Source organism: Microcebus murinus, chromosome 23 (assembly GCF_040939455.1).
Source record: "Microcebus murinus isolate Inina chromosome 23, M.murinus_Inina_mat1.0, whole genome shotgun sequence".
NCBI lineage: Eukaryota > Metazoa > Chordata > Mammalia > Primates > Cheirogaleidae > Microcebus > Microcebus murinus.
The window spans coordinates 27713549-27730994 of record NC_134126.1 but is presented as its reverse complement, the minus strand read 5'-3'; the positions used below and the strand labels follow the sequence as shown (position 1 = coordinate 27730994).

General features: G+C 45.5%; 1 protein-coding gene across 7 annotated transcripts in view; it reads left to right on the top strand.

The window, feature by feature from the left end:
* The window catches only part of SRGAP2 (SLIT-ROBO Rho GTPase activating protein 2), a 220182-nt gene that overhangs the window by 191491 nt on the left and 11245 nt on the right, over positions 1-17446 (top strand). For all 7 annotated transcript variants that reach the window (XM_012760312.3, XM_012760302.3, XM_075996905.1 and 4 more), the window contains exons 14-18: positions 4595-4655; positions 7832-7909; positions 8841-8975; positions 10763-10868; positions 13997-14221. In XM_012760312.3, coding sequence (XP_012615766.1) covers positions 4595-4655; positions 7832-7909; positions 8841-8975; positions 10763-10868; positions 13997-14221 — 605 coding nt within the window. The remainder of the gene's footprint in view (positions 1-4594; positions 4656-7831; positions 7910-8840; positions 8976-10762; positions 10869-13996; positions 14222-17446) is intronic.

Below are 17446 nucleotides of genomic sequence, written 5' to 3'. Positions count from 1 at the left end.
ATTAGAGGTTAGTCCTGACAAAAACCCTAACCCTCTTACTTGTAAGAAATTATGCCAAACAATGTATATTTAGACATTATCTGGCTACTTCTCTGATTGTTGTGATTGTTTTACCTGCAAATCATTGGACTGCTGCTGCTGTACTGTCTTCTCCAAGTTATGCTCTACCTTTCTCCCTCCTCCACTTTTAGTTTAACGTTTTCTTTTTTTTTTTTTTTTTTTTTTTTTTTTGAGACAAAATCTCATTTTGTTGCCCAGGCTAGAGTGAGTGCCATGGCGTCAGCCTAGCTCACAGCAACCTCAAACTCCTGGGCTCAAGCAATCCTCCTGCCTCAGCCTCCCAAGTAGCTGGGACTACAGGCATGCGCCACCATGCCCAGCTAATTTTATATATATTAGTTGGCCAATTAATATATATATATATTATATATATATTAGTTGGCCAATTAATTTCTTTCTATTTATAGTAGAGACAGGGTCTCGCTCTTGCTCAGGCTGGTTTCGAACTCCTGACCTCGAGCAATCCGCCTGCCTCGGCCTCCCAGAGTGCTAGGATGACAGGCATGAGCCACCACGCCTGGCTGTTTAACATTTTCTTAATCTGACTGGATGAGAATTTGGCCTGATGGTCCTTAAAAACCCCTTCCAAATCTGAGGTTATATGACCAAAATTAGTACATATAAAAGAATTAAACTGACATGGATTGGTGGAGGGAAGAAGAGAAGGAGAAAGAGAGACAGACAGTGAATAGCAACCACATGGTCATGGCCAGGTACGTGGCTCACTCATTTAAAATTCCAGCACTTTGAGAGGCTGAGGCAGGAGGATCACTTAAGGCCAGGAGTTTGAGACCAAGAAACTGTTCAGTCAGCTGTATGCAAAGTCAAGTGAAGTGCAGGTCTTTGGGGCACCACAGGAGCACACAGGCACATCTCAGGGAGATCAATTCACTCACAGCTCAGAAACATCACAAGGAGAGAGGAGGATGGCAGGAGTGTTCAAAGCCTTTGTAACTTTGCCCATTTTCTGCTTCCACTGGACTCTATCTTAGTGTACATTGGAGCAGTGGGGACTAGGAAAATCCTCTTCTGTAGTTAAGACAGGCCATCGCTAGCCTATCCTTGTCTGCCACAGATTATCAGGCTACTTCTGAGTGCTACTGGCAACCATGGACATGCAGCTTGATATCTTTGATGCTTTGTTTCCTACCAACCCTTCGTATTTACCTTTAACTACCATTGATACTCCATTTCCTACGGGTCCAGGCAGAATTTTGTACTCACATAACTTGTTGAAGCCAGTATAACCTGTAAGCTTCCCAACTTTCCTCCCTCTGGGTCTTTATATATAAATCTGGGACCAGCAAAACTTTACAAATCTCATGTCACTATTCTTGTTATCACTGCTGCTACTAGTTTTTTTACAATTTATTGATACATAATAATTGTATATGTTTATGGGGTACATGTGATATTTTGATACATGCATATAATGTCCAATGATCAAATCAGAGAAGTTGATATGTCTATCACCTCAAATATTTATCTTTTTTGTGTTGGGAACATTCCAGATCTTCTCTTCTAGCTGTTTTGAAATATACAACAAATTATTGTGAACTCTTGTCACCTTGCTGTGCTATCAAACACCAGAACTTATTTGTTCCAGCTAACTGTATTTTTGTACTCATTAACCAACCTCTTTTCTTTCCCCAACCCCACTTCCCAGCCTCTAGTTACTATCATTCTACTCTCCGCTTTCATGAAATCAACTACTTTAGCTCCCACATATGAGTGAGAACATGTGATATTTGTCTTTGTGTGCCTGGCTTATTTTATTTAACATGATGTCCTCTAGTTCCATCCATCTTGCTGCAAATGACAGAATTTTATTCTTTTTTATAGCTGAATAATATTCCATTATATATGTGTGTGTGTGTGTCTTTCTCTCTCTCACACACATATGCACGCATGCACCACGTTTTCTGTATCCATTCGTCCATTGATGGATACATAGGTTGCTTCCATATATTAGCTATTGTGAATAGTGCTTCAGTCCACATGGGAATACAGATATACTGATACTTTGATAAACTGATTTTCTTTCTTTTTTGTGGGGGGGATATGTATCCAGTGGTGGGATTGCTAGATCATATAGTAGATCTATTTTTAGTTTCTTGAGGGACCTCCATACTGTTTTCCATAGTGGCTGTACTAATAATTTATATTCCCACCAACAACAGTGTAGGGGCATTCCCCTTTCTTCACATCCTCACCAGAATTTTTTATTTTTTGTCTTTTTGATAATAACCATTTTAACTAGGGTGAGATGATATCTCATTGTTTTGATTTGTATTTCTTGTGATTACTGGTGTTAAGCATTTTTATATGCCTTTTAGCCATTTGTATATCTCTTGAGAAATGTCTACTAAAACTATTTGCCCAATTTTTAACCAGATTATTTGCCTTTTTGCTATTGAGTTGAGTTTCCTGTATATTCTGGTTATTAATACCTTGTCAGAGAGATAGTTTGCATATATTTTTTCTCATTCTGTAGGTTGTTTCTTCACTCTGTTGATCGTTTCCTTTGCTGTGCAGAAGCTTTTTAGTTCAATGTAATCTTATTTGTCTGTTTTTGTTTTTGTTGCCTGTGCTTTTAAGGCCTTATCCAAAAAATCTTTGCCCAGACCAGGGTCCTAAAGCATTTCCCCAATATTTTCTTATTAGTTTCAGGTCTTACATTTAAATCTTTTTTTTTTTTTTTTTTTTTTAACATTTTTTATTTTTTATTTTTTATTTTTATTTTTTATTTTTTTTTTTTTTTGAGACAGAGTCTCACTTTGTTGTCCAGGCTAGAGTGAGTGCCGTGGCGTCAGCCTAGCTCACAGCAACCTCAAACTCCTGGGCTCCAGTGATCCTTCTGCCTCAGCCTCCCGGGTAGCTGGGACTACAGGCATGAGCCACCATGCCCGGCTAATTTTTTTTATATATATATTAGTTGGCCAATTAATTTCTTTCTATTTATAGTAGAGACGGGGTCTCGCTCTTGCTCAGGCTGGTTTTGAACTCCTGACCTTGAGCAATCCGCCCGCCTCGGCCTCCCAAGAGCATTTAAATCTTTAACCCATTTTGATTTGATTTTTGTATCTGGTGAGAGATAAGGGTCTAGCTTCATTCTCCTGTTGCTACTATGTATAAATGAAAAATACAATAACAGAAGTCTGTAACCATAAAAAAGGCTTCTCTCAAATTGAGACTTTTTTGGCTTTTTTATAGTGGAACCCAGTTTCTTCATTACAGTAAAAAAGAAAGACAAAGATTCTTTCTCTAAGATTACCCCGACTGGCAAAAGTCAGTGATACCAGCAACAAGAGGGCAGACAGTGGCTACTGTAGCTGGAAAACTGGAGGAAGCAGATGGGTTTGGGGGTCACAAAGATGAGCATTTGGGTTGCTGAGGCCTTCCTGACTCCAGCTCCACCTGGGCACGTGCAGTACTCCCTTTGGCAGCATCTCTAGTTCCCAGCAAGCTTGGGATCTAGAGGCTAAGCCAGCTCTTTTCTCATCCTGACTTCTTCATTATACCCAGCTGCTTCCCTAAAAGTGGCCAAACCCCTTGGCTATAGTGGAAAATTTAGAGCCAGGGGAAAGGCACAGGCAAACCCGTGAAATGGGCAGAAGTCACACAGACCCATACCACTTGAGAGTCCAATATTTGTCCACCTAAAGCACTTTCTAGTTAGGTTTTGGGCCCCTCTGCCTAATCTCTTTCACACAGCTTGCATTTAGCTACATTATAAAACCCTACTAGTTTTCAGTAATAGTTGATATGTACACCTGGCAATATTTGCTGAACTCCTAGGGTACAGTATGGTAGTGGTACAGTATTCAGTCTCAGAGGGAGACTGCCTGGGTTTGAATCCTGAATTTGCCATTTACCAGCTATGTGACCATAAGCAGCTATTTAACCTCAGTAAGCTTTCAGTTCCTCATTTGTCCAATGAGTATTACAATAATAATAATAATATGTACTCCATAGGGTTGTTACCAGAACCAATCCACTTAAAGGACCTAGCAGAAACTAGGGGAAGAGCAGACTATGGAAATGGAGGCAAAGGCAGGATCCTAGATATGCAAGGCAGTGTGAAGAGAGCAATGAGAAGTCTTTGAGAGAGTTTAAATGAGATCACCTAACCACTTTGTGAAGGAAGAGAAACTTAGATGGGAAGATGGCAAGGGTGGGAGTTGAGATATTGGTGGATTGAGCTAGGTTGGTAGCAGTAGAAATGGAGAGAAGTAAATGGATTTGAGAAATTTAAGAGGCAGACTTGAGAGAATGACTGATTGGATGGCCAGGGGTAAGGAGCTGATTTGAGATAAAAGATGATCAGTTCTGTTTAGGACATGCTAAATTGAAGGCATCTCTGTGGCTTTCCAAGTTAGTGGTTGTGTTTTTGTATGCTGGAGCTTGGAAGACAGGGCAGGTGCTTCTTTGTGGACTGGCCGCCAAGACATGATCCACACTGTTTGACCCATTTTCTCTGACCCTGAGCTGTCTCTGTTCGAAGATTCTAATGTGTTTCTATTTGGCTTTCCAGGACTCCAGCCAGGCAATTCCTCTGGTGGTAGAAAGCTGTATCCGGTTCATCAGCAGACACGGTAAGCAGGATTGCAGCCATATTTTTGCCCATATTTGTGCAAAGATTGGGAAGAACTTCCAGGAATTCTTTGTAGAATAAGAATAGAGATTGACTTCCCATCCTGACATTCTCAGAAAAGGAATAAATTTTTATTTGTTCGCATAATGTTTGCCACCTCGGAATGGCCACACCTAGACATAGAATGACATCATAAGTTTGGACCCAAAATGGACTCAGCCACTTATCACACGCCCTTTTTTCTAATTGAGAGTGAGTTTTAAATTGCAGCTGTTACGTGAATAAGTACAGCTGGTGTTACATGGAGGCAGCAGTTTCGCCATTACTCATGGCCTTTGGGTGCGCAGGTAGTGCCCACCACACAGCTGACCGCTTTGCCACGTTGGCGTTCTGTATAAGACTGGTTCGAAAACAGTTCCTTTTCTAATGTTGCACTGATTATTAATAAAATTCAGTTTTTGTTCTGGCTTGATCTCACTGAATACAATGTCCCCAAGAGCTTAGCTAGTAACTGGTCTTAAAGTTGTATCTAACTTTTGAGAGCCTAGAGGGGCTGGCCCTTTCTCAACCTAAATCAAATCACGTTGTCTTCTGCTTGGATAAAGCTGAATCTCATAAATGTCATTCCTCACCAGCTACTGGTCTGGTTGGCAGACTTTAGGGATGGAGATAACTACCAGAGAAATGATTTTCTAAGTATAAGAGTATTTAGAAAGGTGAGCTAGTGCTACCAAGATTTCTAGGAACTGGGCATCAGAAATTGTTTTTAGATGCTGTCCTGTCCAGTGATAGGAAAAAGGACAGCATGACCTTCCTAGAGCTAAGGAAATGTGTAAAATATTGCTTGTCTAAATGCAGAGGCAGCCATTCTCTCTCCCTCTCCTTGCCATCCTCTCTCCCTCTCAACTGGGGCATTTCTCAGGTTCGTTTTTGGAATAGTAATTATTTTAGCATGTTTACAACTTACCTCATTTTAATCAGCTACAGTTTTTAAATCTTATCTCTATTCACTTGAAGAAACAGCATTGTATATCACTATTGAATAGTCAACAAATATTTATCAAGTCCCTGATCAATGCTGAGCACCATGCTTTGCCAAATAGGAAAAGAGAAACAGCAGTAATACACTATTCCTGTCTTTAAGTGGTTTTATGATTCACTTGGGAGAAAATAAGTAAGCAAGTGATAAGTTAAATAAATAGAGATAAGCTGTAGTAATTCAGAACAGCAATATAAGGAATTTCACAAGATAGTAATGATTAATGGTCAAGCAATTGGCAAAGATAAGTCCAAACTGAGTTCAGAGGAAGAAGAATTATTTGTGTCTTTAGGAAGAAAAAAGTGTGAACTACTATTCATTCATCATTTCATTCATTCTTTCAACAAATATATATCGATTGCTTATTGTGTGCCAATAAAAAGTTTCTGCCTTTAGGAACCTTATATTCCACTGAAGGCTAGTTGAACAGATGATCAGTTGATCAGCCAATAAATACAGCATATCAGGTGTTGGTGAATGTCATGAGGAAAAATAAAGCAAAGTGAGGGGATGGAGAAGAAAGAGGGGGCACTCTTCTAGGTGGGTTCAGGGACAAGGCTTCTTCTAAGAAGAGGACATTTGAGCAGAGTCACAAGACCATGAGCCATGTGGATATCTGGGGAAGAGTATCTTGGGGAGAGAAAACTGCAAGTGCTGAGACCCTTGGTATATGCAAGGAGTGGCATGCAGGAGGCCAGCGGGGCTGGAGCAGCGTGAATGAGGAGGAGAGCGACAGGAGATGAAGCTGGAAGCCAGATCCTTAGGGCCTCATAGGCTAAGATAGGCATTCAGATTTAATTCTGAGCGACATGGGAAACCAATTAGAGAATTTTCAACAGGGAGTCATCTTTTTAAAGGGTCCCTGGCTGCTGTATAGATGGACATAAGGCCATAAGGAGAAAATAGGAAGCCACTGCAGTAGCCCAAGGAAGACATGATGGTGGCCAGGTCTGGGGTGTTAGCTGTGGTATTAGCTGAGAAGTAAACAGGTTCTGGATATTGTGGCTTGAATGTACCTGTCTCTGCCCCTGTGCAGGCACAGTGCGTCCTGGATTTCTCACTGTTTTTACAGTTGTATATGTGGCGCTGTCTGTAAGCCATGTCCATCCATATTCAGACTGACCAGTGTGGCTCCTGTTCTCTCTGCATTGGCACAATGACAGACCACACAAGCCTGGTGTTGAGGACTGGGTACACCACTGCAGCCACAAGGCCTGGGCTTGGGTCTCGGCCCTGTTTTTTATTCCCTATGTAACTGCAGGCTGGTCGTCATTCATCAATCCCCTCACCTAGAAAATGGGACTGCTGCCAACCCTTACCTTGTCATAGGTTATCACTTGTGGGGACGAATGAATTATCTATGTGAAAGCATTTATTAGCAGCAATCACTATACAAGCCTTCTTCTCCATGATTTTTTCTTTTCTAACAAAACCTAAGACGACAGACTCTCTGTGCCCATTATCATAGTGTAACATTGATGCATGTTGTCTTTAGAGCTGGTCCTGTAGTCAGGTACCAGTGCCTAGCACAGTGCCGGGCAATGCTGTCTGCTGACTGATCACTTACATATTCCTGTCCTTTGGTTTTCATAAATATTGAAAGCATTGCCCCACTGGAACAATCAAACCGTGTTAGTGCAGCTAACACAATAATTATAATCTCAGACTTTATGGAACTCCTCCAGTGGTAAGTAATGTCTTGGCTGCCATGACCCATTTCCCCATCCTTTTTATTTTAGTTTAGTTTATAAGAGTTTTTAAGGTCTCACCTGATTGCTCAGGCTCCATTTCCCTATTCTTGATCCTCCGTGATAAGAAAACACTAGCGGGTTACTTCTCCACTTTTTAGACGGGAACAGAGAGGCACAGAGGCAAAAACAAGAGAAGGAACCTGCTTCATAGTCACCCTTGGAGTCAGGAGGAGTCTCTGATGCGATGTTTTCTTTAGTCCAATGCTTTGTAATCATTCCAGTCACTTTTCCAACATCCTTGCACATGTTTTTCTCCTATGGCCTACAGAAGAGAGCAGGGTGCTTAAATACGCACTGGTTGGGGGAGATAGGCATCCAACTCAGCTTGGCATTATGGGTGTGAATTTGCTTTTGCCTCTCCTTGGTCATTTTTTCCTGTGTTTCCAGGACTACAGCATGAAGGAATTTTCCGGGTGTCAGGATCCCAGGTGGAAGTAAATGACATCAAAAACGCCTTTGAGAGAGGTGAGGCAACAGCCTTGAAGATAAGGCCCAATGTTTGCCAACCCCCTAGGGTATTGGCTTGCCCTTTCTCCCCTGAGAGGTCCCCAGAGGTTAGAAGCCAGCTCGCTTCCCACTTCAAAGCGCACCTGCTCGCCTGTACACGCTCCCCTTGGGATATGCGGGGAGATACCGGGCACATCCCAGCTCCCTCCTGCCTCCTCGGCCCCAATCATCCTGCCTCTCATGCCAATGATCTGCCAAAACCCAAGAAGTTAACTATGATATCTGGGCGGTTTATGGTTTCATCCGGAACCCTTGGTGGCAGTTAATATCAAGGCTAATGCGCAAGTTCATTGTAGCCCATTTATTATCTTGTGGGCTATTAAGGTAATGGGCAAGCTTTGGCAATTTCCGTCACTGTAATGGATATATATAGTTTCAATTTGAGGTTGGTCCTATCATTAAATCTAATTACATCTGATATGAAATTTTCCATAGGGAGCTCTGGCATGATTGTTCTCCTGTAAGTAGGTAGTGTTTTTTGTGTTGTGGGCCAGGAGGAATGAGAGCTTGTCTGAGGAACTGGCCTCCTTGGCCTCATTTTCCTCCCCTAGAGACTTCGTCCCAGCCTGGTTTCATGATTCTTGTGAGAGAAACAATTGCTGTGTCCCAACCCTAACCCATAGGGAATGTCTCTGAGCTGGGCTGGCACAAAAGAGTTTATGCTGATGGACTTTTCTGCCCTCCTCTGGGCCTGGGCCCCCTGAAACTGAGCAGTCTTTGCTTTATCTTTCCCTGGTCTGCCCTACGCATGGCCGCCATGCTGGGCAGAGAGCTGATAGACTGGAAAGGGTACAAATAGTTCACCCCCCACCACCACTTCTGTTTTGTCCTATATGTTTTCGCCTCTCTCACTCTCTCTTTTTTTTGGGGGGGGGTTGCTTATCCCCAGGAGAGGACCCCCTGGCTGGTGACCAGAATGACCACGACATGGACTCTATAGCTGGTGTCCTGAAACTTTATTTCCGGGGGCTGGAACACCCTCTCTTCCCCAAGGACATCTTTCATGACCTGATGGCCTGTGTCAGTAAGTACCATCCTGGCTTCAGACTGCCTTCTGGGCCGGAGCACCTGGCAGCAAGAGATAAAAAATATGCAGAGTCTCTGTTTTCTCATAAGCTTTTCAGTAAAGCTTCCCTTTTCCCCAGCGAAGTTTCTCCCCCTCATCCTCAACTCCATTAGCCCCTGGCGGGTGAGGAGGAGAAATGGCTTTTTAGTAAGAATCTAGGACCCCAGGTCAGGGCTCCTGGCTTCTTTCTTTATAATTCATCTCAGTCTTCAACACTTTTGCTTCTCTGGGAGTTATCTTCCTTTAGTAAAATACCTCTATATTCATATATAAGACCTGGTGATTTTCAATTATGTATTTGAAGCTTACATATTAATGCTTGTACCTTTCACGATACAAGAAGAAAAAGCATAAGTGTTGCAAATATTTCCTGCTTGTTGCTTTAAACCTGACATGGCTTACCTGTGAGATGTATTAATGTGTGTTTTTCTAGGAACGAACGCCTCTGTGCAGTGGTAATATACTTTCCCAAAGAGAAAGATATATTCTCTACTTTACTCTCTTAGGGGTTCTCTACCTCTTACTCTAAAATTTAGGTCGTAAAAAGCTATTCCTAGCCATTTCATTTAGCTTGCGATACTAGAACATCCTCTCATTTTTTTTTCCTATGGAAAACAATCAGTGGAAATTTGGATTAATATCAGGCCATTCTGGAAGCAGACCCCATCTGAACGATGGCTCCAGAGGCCAGAGGGAATAGTGCCATTTAAATGGAAAAATGATCCTTCTTCCTAGGTCAGCCAGGGTCTTCATGCTCCCCAGGTTTCCAGTCTGACTCAATATCTGCCCTGAGCACTTTTCCTTCTCTCAGTTATTCTGAGAGAGAAAGGCCCAGAACATTCAGGAAGCAGCTGTCTGGTTTTGTTTATTGACCAGCTATTTGTGGGAGGCTAGTGGAAATGAGTTATGTGGGTGGTTAAGTATATACATCCCGTGGGTCATGTCTTCATGTCTTTTTCTAGGACTGGGCCTAGGTAAAGTATCTTAAACCAAACTGGGGCTGCCAAGACAGCTTAAAATCCCTTGGCTGCCCAGTTCTCCCCTGAGATACACTCCTCCTCCTAACCCAGTACTTCTCATCTCTTTTCACATAATGGCGCTCATAGAAAATGACAATTGCACATGGCGCACTGTAGCAGTGGGAGGCTGCCCATGGTGGAGGCCACAGGCCCATAGCCATGCCTGTAACTAACCTGTTACAGCACAAGGAAACCTCTCTGTCTTCTTCTTGGATATCATTCCTTACCGAGGGGCCTGCCATCTCCCACCTCTGACCACGTTCTGCTCATCCGGACTGCAGATAAGGGAGGGGGAAGATGAGCCAGACTTGTGCAGAGGACAAAGTGACACATGTGTAGAGTGGGCAGGACAGGACCTAGGCAGCCTCTCTCCCACCCCAGATGTAGGCCCTCTAAGAATTCATGTTGAGCAGTCATTGCAGGTTTGTGGACAGCTCCTTGTCTGTGGTCACTTGAATAAGAGGGTAGTAGAGGCTATGGGGAACATCCTCAACCCCTTCTGGGCCCAAGGAGCACATACCTTGCACCCTGCCTCGGTAAGCGTCCTCTCCCAGCAGCCTCAACCTGAGAAGCAACAGGGATGAAAGCCTGTCACTGTGCACCAGTGCTGTGTGTGAGCTTGAAGTGACGCTCTGTGTGTTGCTCCTGCTGGTCGTGAGGACTTCTGATCGTTACTCCCTGGGGTCTCAGTCACAATGAGGGTAACACGTGGCTTTCTTCTTTCAGCAATGGACAACCTGCAGGAGAGGGCTCTGCACATCCGGAAAGTCCTCCTGGTCCTGCCCAAAACCACTCTGATTATCATGAGATACCTCTTTGCCTTCCTCAATCAGTGAGTAGCCTTCCTGGTGAACAACTGGATCGGGCCTTGATTTGGCAACTGCAAGTTCTCAGATGGACCTGTGTCTATTCATCCATTCCAAAAAATATTTATTCAGCACCTACTGTGTGCTGGCCACAGTGCTAGGCTGTAAGAATGCTAAAAAAGCAGATCTCTTCTTGTTAAAGAAGAGATGAAAGCCTTAATATCATTTAACTCACATTCCAAGGGAAAAGAGACAATAACAGATATGTCAGGAGGAATAAGTGCTTAGTAGAAAAATAAAGAAGGGTAAAGAAGAGGGAGAGAGTGTAGAGATCTGAATGGGGCCAGGGGAGGAGATGAAAGGAGGGAGAGCCACTGTACATAGGTGGTTAGCAAAGGCCTCTCTGAGAAGACGGTGTGCAACCAGCAGCCTAAAGGAAGTGGAAAAGGAGCCATAAAGACATGCAGGATTTTAAGCTAATGATAAAAATGGGTTTGGATTTGGGAAGCAAGCAGAAGATGTCACTCTTCAAAAACCTAGATTTCTAGATTCCTTTGAAAAATTATTAGATCTGGCAATACTAGATCTATATTCCCATGCAGTGGCAACTCCTCGTGCAGTAAGGGCTGCCCCCTAGCTGGGACAGGCACAGCCCAGCCCACCCTTGCAGTTACTTCCCAAGCCTGAGGCTGAATTCAGGTGTCATTTATCATCACTCTTGCCTTGTGGCTTTTCATATAGCATAAAAATATTTCCCCATATCCATAAATCAAAAAGGGGAAAACAAAAGGTAAACCAACAGGCCAAGGTATTTTAGCACATATTTCTTTGTGAAGATGAAGAGTCTTCCTGCAAGATTGGTCTCTGTTTAAAAGGAATACAACTTTAGAGGCCAGTTCGCAAGCCCCAGCTTGCTTATAAGTTCAGCTTGGCCCTGTAGACATCTGAGTTGGCAGCCCATGCCTGAGACCTTTTCTCGGGCACCCACACCATCACGTGGCCCCACTGTTAGCCCTGTAGGGCTACAGAGGGTCCTTGCTCCCCAGCTGGCCTCTTCCACATGGCCACGTTTGCTCCATTCATTAGCCATGCCCTGACTCAGCCCGCAACCGCCTTTGGCTTAAAAACCCCTAATGACTCACACAGGGTGTTCACACACAGCCTGGAAACCCTGCTAATTACTCTGCAATTAGTCAGTCCCCTCAGGGCCACCAATCATTGTCTCCCCTCGTAGACCAATATTTGCCCTCAACATGAGCCTAGTCTGTCCCCCCAGAGCAAGGAGTGTGACAGTGGGACATGGGGGAGCAGGCAGGGCCTGGTTGGCTGTGTGTGAAAGTACAATGGGAGAAGCAACAGAGCGAGCACGGCGTGGTGCTGGAGATGGTGGCCACAATGGAGAAAATGTAGGAATTGCACCAATTCAAGTTATTAGTTTTGTTTTACTGGTTGGGTTTTTTTCTGATTAAAAAAAGATTGATTAGCTCATCAAAGTGTTAGTGGTACAGCATTAATAATCACAGTGTTGGCTGGGCTCGGTGGCTCACACCTATAATCCTAGCACTCTGGGAGGCCAAGGCCAGAGGATTGCTTGAGCTCAGGAGCTCGAGACCAGCCTGAGCAACAGCAAGACCCTATCTCTGCTAAAAACAGAAAAAATTAGCTGGGCGTGGTGATTCGCGCCTATAGTCCCAGCTACTTGGGTGGTTGAGGCAGGAGAATCTCTTGAGCCCAGGAGTGTGAGATTGCAGTGAGCTGTGATGATGACACCACTGCACTCTAGCCCCGGCAACAGAGTGAGAACCTGTGTCCAAAAAATGAAAGGACTCTGGTGAAGCAGTCCAGCTGCTGAGATCTGTAACTTCCCCATCACTGGCCTCTGCTGCATTTGGTTCTAGGTCCTAGAGAATAGTGATCCTCAACTTTCTTTGCATGACAGTCGTTCCCATCCATAGTGCCACTTCTCATGTCCTGCAGTGATTCCTGAAAGGGCAAGGGTACATATCAGAATCTCCAGGAGAGGAGAACACCATTGGGTTGGAGAAAAACCTGCTTTGCAATGTGAGTCTGGATATGGGGCACCCTAGAAATAAACAGTTTCCAATACAGAAGAACAGCTGCTCAGATGAAGACAGCTGAGTGTCAGGCCTCTAGTTCCCATCAGAGGGCTTTGGTTTCTTCATAGGATCTGTCAGAATCCGGTGCTGGGGACTTCCTGCTGATGCCCATAAGGGAGGCCACTCTCCCCAGCAGAGCTCACAGCTCTGAAGGCTATGGGGGCGGGAGGGTGCGTCCAGAGCTGGCCCGGCCCCCAGTGCCTGGGCAGACAAGGCCTGATGGGCACTCATCGGGCGCAGTGGCTCATTGAAGGCCTTGGGTCCTTGGCCAAGGCTGGAGGTGTGGCTGGAGCAGCTGCTGGCTGAGAAGGGGGAGTTCCCAGAATAAATAAACACCCAAGAATTAAGTCAGCCAGCCTCCAGAGGAAGCTGAGCAGAAGCTGAACAGCACGCTGACCTTTTCCTGAATAAATCCTGAACGTAATAATATGGGAGGATATTATGAAAACGAAAAACAATTGCATTAGCTCTTGCAGAAAGAAATTCGCTGGCTTGATGGAATACAAAAGCTAATCAGTTGGCTATTTTTTTTTAATAAGTCTTAGAGGCTGGAATAGAATATCCCTAATAATTTGATTATTTTGTTATGCAAGAGGATACACAATGCACAATGCCTGTGCCTTCTGGCCATATCATTACCAGGGCAGCCTGGGGTCCCTGTCTGCTCTGGCAGCTCAGTGCCTTGGTCTATGAGAGCCATCTTCAGCTCTGCAGAGTATTTTCCCAAGGCAGAATGGCTTCAGTGGACAAGGGCTATGGTAGGGGTGAGGATGGGGCAGTAAGGAGGATGGAGAGAGAGGAAGGATCAGACCTGCAAGAAGGTACCTCCACCTTGCTTTTCCTTGGCTCCTGAATGACCATCCTGGTGGTCACTCTCTTCTCCCCAGCTGACTTTCTGGAAGGCCTCTGACGCCCAGAAAGGCAGGTGACAATTTGTGGACCTTCTGCTTTTGCTCTTGGCAGTGCCTTCTGTGATTGTGTTTTCTGGGCATTCATGCGAGAGCTCTCCAGCTTGCCCCCTTTCCCTTCTCCTCCAGTTTATCACAGTTCAGTGAAGAGAACATGATGGACCCCTACAACCTCGCCATCTGCTTCGGGCCCTCGCTGATGTCAGTGCCGGAGGGCCACGACCAGGTGTCCTGCCAAGCCCACGTGAATGAGCTGATCAAAACCATCATCATCCAGCATGAGAACATCTTCCCAAGCCCCAGGGAGCTGGAGGGCCCTGTCTACAGCAGAGGAGGAAGCATGGAGGATTACTGGTAGGGGACTTGGGGCTAGAGGAAGGGAGGGAGTCACCAACGCACACTGGCATGGGGGCCAGATGGCCAAACAAAAACCAAAGGAAACACCCAGATCCTCCCAGCCTCCCACACCCAGGCTCTTCAGGCTGCCAGGGTCTGAGGATGGTATAGACAGTCCCCACCTCATTGCACCTACAAAATAAATGCCACTTTGTGCCACCTCCCTTTTTTGTGAGTTCTGAGCAGTTAGAAACCATTTGAAAAGATAATGACAACAACATTAATAATAATACTAAAATCTACAGGGAAGGATTTTTTATAAAGTTGCATATGTAATAGAACTGCTGTTCTCTAGTCAACAGGGTCTCTCAGACTTCTGCTTTGTGCCGTCTATCAGGAGAAAGACAGTCCTGGGTCCCAGGGAATCCCATTCTTACTAGGAGGAGTTTAGAGATGAGGCATAATTGCCTGACTGTGAGTTTGTAAGATGACGCTTTAGAATGATTTCAGAAAGTTGTGAAGAGAAAGGGAGGTAAGCTCCATTTCTGGCAGGTCAGGCGTGGTCCCACCCTAAAGCAGGATTAGATTCCGTGGGGCAAGGTTTTCCATGACCTCGTCTTGGAACAGATCTAACTGGAATCCCTAGGGGACATCTTCCCTAGACCCCTCCATCAGACAAAGCACTGTTTTCATTTGACAGAAGCAGTCATTGCAGCCCAGAGAGGCCAGTGACAGTGCTTCAGGCCACCCCAGTGGTGAGGAGGGAACCCTGATCTCTTATCACCTAGTACAGGACACCATATGTCACCCCACACTGCTCACCGCTATGCCACTGAGGATGTCATTTTTCTGCTAAACACAAAGACAACTGCCTCTCTCTTTTAGTCTCTAACGTCCCTTACTCCCTCTCCTCCTCCTATTCCTCCCCCTCCCTTCTTCCCCTAAATAGCGTTTCAGCCTGAGCTGAAAGCACAAGCCAGCCCAAATCGGATTCCATCTGAATTCAACATCTGGAACCAATTCAGCCAGCCCCATCGCTATCGGCTGAAGTAGGGCAGGACGGGGGAGCTTGTTTACTTAATTAGAGGCCGGTTGGGCCACACTTCTCTCTGACCCCCACAGAAGAGCCTCTTGCCCAAGGAGGGAAGAAATTGGCATTCAGATGTCTGTGAACATAATGATATCAGTGACATCCCTGGGCGCTGTACTGCAGCTTTCAGTGTCTGGGTTTGAGCTAGAGCAACCTATGCTGGCCAGCTGGGAGAGAGAGGTTTTTGTCACTGACAGATGGTTGGTGGTGACTGGGGAGGTTGTTGGTCAGTTCAGGTCTCAGCGTACTGGCTGATGAACTCCAGGGAGCTGTCCTTGTGCATGTGACTTACAAAGATAGTTTTCCCCTTTGCATAATAGTGAAAAGCTGTAGAATAGGGTTCCCAGTTCTTGCTTTACCTTCCTTCTAAAGTCAGGCAGAATGTCTGCCTTTACTTCTCAAATATCAAACTGCTGCAGGCTCAGGGCCGATGCCCAGGGGACAGAGCTCCCCGACAGCCCTGCACTGGAGTCCCAGCACAGAGGAACAGACAGCCCCGGGAGTCTGTGGCTCATGGGGACACAGATAGGTGGGCCCCTTCCTCCAGTTTTCTGCAAGGTGTTCTCCCCAAGTCCCCTCCCTCATTTGTCACGCACCCAGCATTTATTAGCAGCCCCCAGAAAAACCACAAGATTAGTCTGGGAAATTTACTGCCACAGACCGGGTAAGGAGGCCAGCAGACCCCGAGGAGCAGGAGTCGGTGACCCTGGGTTGGGAGAGCCCTTCAGACCACTGGGTTCACGCAGAAAGCTCCAGGCCTCTGCGATCCCTTCATTGGAAAGAGAGAAGCACCAGCACAGTGAGCTAGGATGGTGAAGGAGGTGAGCCGGGGGTGGCAGAAGGGGAGGTAGAGCTCCAAGGAGCCTGGATAATGGCCAGGAGGCCAGCTCAGCCAGGGAGAGGGGAGCACCAGGCCCCTTGTCCTCCCCAGCACCATGGAGAGGAGAGGCCCATCCCTTCCACCACACTTCCAGCCTGGAAACGGAACCCAGTTTTCTGGAACTGCCTGCTGGGGGGCATGGTGGGCTTCTTATGAGACCTCAGGCGTTGGTGGGCCTACTAGGGGTCTTGCTGGGGGTGAGGGTGTGTAACGAGAGAAACATAGGATTTTAGGGCAAGAAGGGCCTTAAAAACCACCATCTTACCCTTACCGTAAAATAGCGGTTTTCAAAGCAAAGTCCCTGTAGCACCTATATCACACAGGACTGGTTAGAAATGCAAATTCCCTGGCTCCACCCAGACCTAGTGACTCAGAAATTCTGGGGTGTGACAGTCTGTTTTTTAACAAGCCCTCCAGAGCTCCCTGAATTTTAGAACTGTTGCCTCAGTGGATGGCCATGTAAATGAACTTCAAGTCCTAGGGGAAAGTTTACCTTTGCCCTTTGCACCCCTGGAGGCCCCAAGGGATCCCAGAACTTTTCCCTCATCAGAGGGTTTCTAGGCCCAGAAAACAGTGAGAAATTGTGCCTATGGTTTTTGACAAAGAGGAACCCCTATTGATATTCTCCTAGAATGTTCTCTGGAGTCTGGAAAAACCTTGGAACTGACTTGCTCCATAAGGGGTGAGTTCTGAACTGGTCACCTCCTCTTTGAGGAACTTCCTAGGAGTGTAGGACCCATCCCATGGGGAGGAAGAGGCTGTAGACCTCAGAGGTAGAAACTGTGTGGCCAGGCTGTGGGGTTGAGGGGGTGGTGATGCTTTCACAGAACTGCCTGGAGAGGGGGAGACCTTTAGAGATGAACAGGGTTTCTCTACTTTTCAGGAAATAAGAATTTCCAGGCATCCTCATGAACTGTCAAGTCCATAAGCTGGGAGATCAGGAATAGAAACGACTTTGCTAGTAACAGCTTTGGCCACCCTCGATTCTCTCCCCTGGATGGTTTTAGATTCTGTGAATTATTTCAAGAACTTAACCAGGCTTCCATGCCTGCCCTCTTGTCGAGTCTAGCCCCCAGCAGATTCTTCCTCCCCTACGTCTGTTTCCTCCCTACTCCTGTGACTCACCTTCCACTTTCTCACCAGTACATGGTCTAACCACAAAGCAACCTAGAAGAATCAAGCAAAATAGGGAAAGGAAGTATCACGTATTAAGCACCCCCTCTGTGCCAAGCTTGTTACTAAATTATTTCATTAAATCCTCACACAGCTCTAT